General features: G+C 47.4%; 1 protein-coding gene across 1 annotated transcript; it reads left to right on the forward strand.

Annotated features, from left to right (window-relative positions):
• The first annotated feature begins 712 nt into the window (after positions 1–712).
• On the forward strand, positions 713–1,648 carry LOC135873003 (olfactory receptor 51G2-like). Its single transcript, XM_065397458.1, has one exon. The coding sequence runs from the start codon at positions 713–715 to the stop codon at positions 1,646–1,648; it is 936 nt and encodes a 311-aa protein (XP_065253530.1).
• The last annotated feature ends 2,577 nt before the right edge of the window (positions 1,649–4,225 follow it).

Here is a 4,225-nt window from a genome sequence, read left to right on the forward strand (position 1 = left end):
ATAAAAAAAATACATATAATGAGGCAATGAAACATATTTGTAAATAGCTTCAATGCAGGACATATAAATACAAGTACCGTTTTTAACCATGCAATTGCCATGTGTTTATACATGTCATGATAAAATGAGCCATATTCCAAAGTGGCGGGCCAGAAAAGGATGTCTGTGGGAAGGTCAGAACTGTAAAATCACACAATGCACAATAGGCTGTGGAACTCCCAGGCACAAGATATCAATGGGGCCAAAAACTTAGCAAGATTCAAAGAGGGGCGGGATGTTTATATGGTTAACCTGAAAATCCAATTACAATAATGAGGATTTTTAAAAGAGTCTTGTAAGGGTTCTAAGCCCTCCTGATTTACACCACAAAATATGTCTAACTGCTGGGTGTCAGGAGGAAACATTCCCTGGGAGCAAGTTATCTCATAGCTGCCTATTGCAGGGCTTCTTGAACCTTCCTCTGAAGCATCTGGAATTGGCCACTGGATACTGAGCTAAATGGACTACAGGTCTGATCCAGTCTGGCAGTGCCCATCTTCTTATCGGGGGTGTAAATCCATGACTATGTTTTTCCTGATCTACCTTGAACTCCTGAGAGTCTCTAGATTTCAGCTCAGAGCAGAATGATGTCTAGCTAAATATCATCTAGTCTCATGTTCTTTTTCCTTTTAGGAAGGAAAGATCAAAACTTCTCAGACCTCCCTAGTACATTATGTCAACTGTCAATGACACCAACTTCAACTCTGCAGTGTTCCTTCTCACCGGCATACCTGGGCAGGAAGACGCCTATCTCTGGATTTCTATCCTCTTCTGCTTAATTTATATTATTTTGATAGCAGGAAATTCAGTCATTCTGTTCATTACAAAAATAGATCCAAGCCTGCATGAGCCCATGTACATTTTCCTTTCCATGTTGGCCATCACAGACCTTGGCATATCGATAGCCACCATACCGACGATACTGGGCATATTCTTGTTCAACTCTAGGGAGATCAGCCTCAATGCCTGTTTTGCCCAGTTGTTCTTCATCCACTTGCTTCAATTAATTGAATCCTCTGTGCTCTTGTTGATGGCCTTTGACCGCTTCGTCGCAATCTGTAACCCACTGAGATATGCTTCCATCTTAACCCTGCCGAGAATAGCCAAGATGGGACTGGTGTGTGTGCTAAGGGGGGTGGCCATGATAGTTCCACTCCCCCTTCTCCTGAAACGGTACCAATACTGTCAAGCCAATGTCCTCTCCCATTCCTACTGCCTGCACCAGGAGGTCATGAAGTTGGCTTGTTCGGATATCACAGTCAACAGCATCTATGGCTTGTCTGCTTCACTCTTAACGTTGGGGTTGGATTCGCTGCTTATCTTCTTCTCTTATGTGATGATCTTCAAAACAGTGTTGAGTGTCGCATCAAAGGTGGAGAGTCTCAGAGCCCTGAAAACCTGTATTTCCCACCTCTGCATCGTCCTGCTCTTCTACATACCAGAGATCAGCTTGTCTGTGATACACAGATTTGGGAAGGGCTCTTCTCACTTGCTTCAGTTTGTCCTGGGCTATATCAATCTGCTGGTCCCACCCCTGATGAACCCAATTGTGTACAGCATGAAAAGCAAACACCTTCGTGCAAGGATAATCAGGTTGTTCATCAAGTGAAGGGTCAGTCCATCGACCAGCTCCAGTGCCTGTGACACGGGAGATGAAAAAATGCTCCACCTATTCCATCCTGGACCCTTACATCCAAGACCACATGAGCTATTAATCTCCATTCAATAGAGAAAGCTTCTGACAGGATCTAGGGCTTGGAGCAATGGAATAGGAGCTGTCCTCACCAGCTGGTGAGTGAGGACAGGGCACTTGGAGAAGGAGACCATGGGAGGCAGCAGCATTCACATAGTGACCGTGTTCATGGAGATCCAGGGCACCAGTCAGTTCTTGGCCCTTAAATAGCCATATCGGTGGCTGCTTTGACCTCAGAAAATCTGGCAATACAGTCAATAAAGAGAAGGGATGTGAATGTTGTTCCCATTACACCTGACCTGCCACTGGGCTGTCTCTGGTTAAACATCCACGGGCCATGAAAAAAGCTGCAGAGCTGTTCTGCAGTCACAGTCCTGACCCTTCCTGAGCGCTCTGGGTGCTGCATGATCCATGAACACTGCACCAGCTGTGGATGGGGCTATTCAAGGGGCACGAACACCCACCCTTCCCCTAGGCCCTCAGCCAGGTAATTTTGACTGTGTCCTGTCAGAAACATGATTAACGCAGGGTCCCAGGAGAAGCCATTCAGGCAGCCCCCCCTCCCCCATTGATGGCTCGGCACACAGCACACCTACTGAGGCAGGGCAGAGCTGCGTGTGTGAGTGAGGGTCTGACACACAGGAGTCCTGGAAAGAGACTCAGGCCCAGACTCCCTTTCTGTCTGCTCCATTTCTGCTTCCCCAGCAACTCAAAGTGGTGGAAACTGGCCTCAGCTCCCCCATAGCGTCACGGCGATCTCCTGTCCCAGCCCAGCCCATTCAGTGTAGGGAGACCACCTTTTCCAAAGGCAAAAGCAGAAGATATGCAGGAGGAACGTCCCCGCATTGACCCAGCCCCTGCTCCTCTTCTTCCCCCTCTGCCCCATCCCTTCTCCCAAGCCTCACCCCTGCTCCTCCTCTTTACCAGAAGCTCTGAACCCTCTCCAGGCCCAACACCAGTCTACAGGTTGAAACGCCGTCACCAAATGTATGATTGTAGCTTTTTCAGAGCATACACAATGGCGTAACATTCTTTTTCTGAGACTGACCAGTGGCTTTGACTCTCAGAAAGTTTTTTGCTGATAAACACGACAGGATGGAATTGTTGATGTGGTCCTTACTGCATTAAAACTGCTCCTACACCACGCTCGGACGCATCTGTGGTTGCCCATGAATCTGAGAATATAGCGGGTGCATTTCACAGTCCGAAAGGGAGCTACCCCCTCACCTTCATTTAGCACACATGCCCTGGCATGCCCTACTGAGTCATAGCAGCCGTTACCCATAGGCTGTCTGGAACATTCTCAGGAAGGCTCACCTGGTGGGGGATAAACTTCTCCTAAGGCCTATTGTTTCCTCTAATGGCCCATTACCCTGAACCGGCCCTTCACGACTAGCTGTCTTCAATGGAAGCATTCTACTTAGTGGTCGTCAAGCTACATTTGAAATACAGATGTTCATAAATTCAGATATAAAAATGATACCTGCACACAAATAGGATCATCATATTCTGAAAACCATAACTTTTCCATAGACACGTCACAGGACACATTTTGTATAAGATACATTATAACTATGTCATAATCATATCACAATGATACTACTGGGATGAATATGGGGGCAGTGTCACAACCGCCTCTTCAGCTGCCCTGGAACCTGCATGGTACATATAACAAGCTCAGGTTCTTTGGGAAAAGACAAACTTTTCCCCAGGTTGGCTTCAGGTCTCAAGAGAGGTGGTGCGGCTGTGTGTGTATGTGGGGGGTGGGTGGGCTCCATCCACGGGGGCGGTGGAGGCTCTGGGCATCTCCAGGATGTGGGGGGGGGCTCAGCATTCTGGCTGCAGGGTGGGGTGTGCCTCATGCAGAAGAAGTGAGGCCGGGGGGCTAGCCTCCCCGAAGGGTGTCTCCACCTGCCGCCCCTTTTCAAACCCATTAGGAAAAGGATAAATAATATGACAGAAATATATGAATCTCTAAATCTGTGGTATGCCCACACCTTGAATACTTTGTGTAGTTCTGGTCACCCCATCTCAGAAAAAGATATATTAGACTTGGAAAATGTACAGACAAGGGTGACAAAAATCTTTATGGGTATGGAACAGCTTCCATTGGAGGAGAGAAAAAGACTGGGAATTTTCAGCCTGGAAAAGAGACGACTCAGAGGGGATATGATAGAGGTCTATAAAATCATGAGTGATGTAGAGGAATGAATCAGGGAGAACTATTTACCCCTTCACAGGGGTCACCCGTGAAGTTAATGAGCAGCAGGTTTAAAAGAAACAAAAGGAAGTATTTCTTCACACAACGCGCAGTCAGCCTGTGGAACTCATTGCTAGGAGATGTTGTGAAGGCCAAACGTATAACTGGGTCCAGGTAAGATCATGGAGGAGAAGTTCATCAGTGGCTATTAGCCAGGATAGTGAGGGATGAAACCCCATGCTCTGGGTGTCTGTAAACCACTGACTGTCTGAGGATGGGAGCAGATGATGGAG

This window comes from Emys orbicularis, chromosome 1 (genome assembly GCF_028017835.1).
Source record: "Emys orbicularis isolate rEmyOrb1 chromosome 1, rEmyOrb1.hap1, whole genome shotgun sequence".
NCBI classification, from domain to species: Eukaryota; Metazoa; Chordata; order Testudines; family Emydidae; genus Emys; species Emys orbicularis.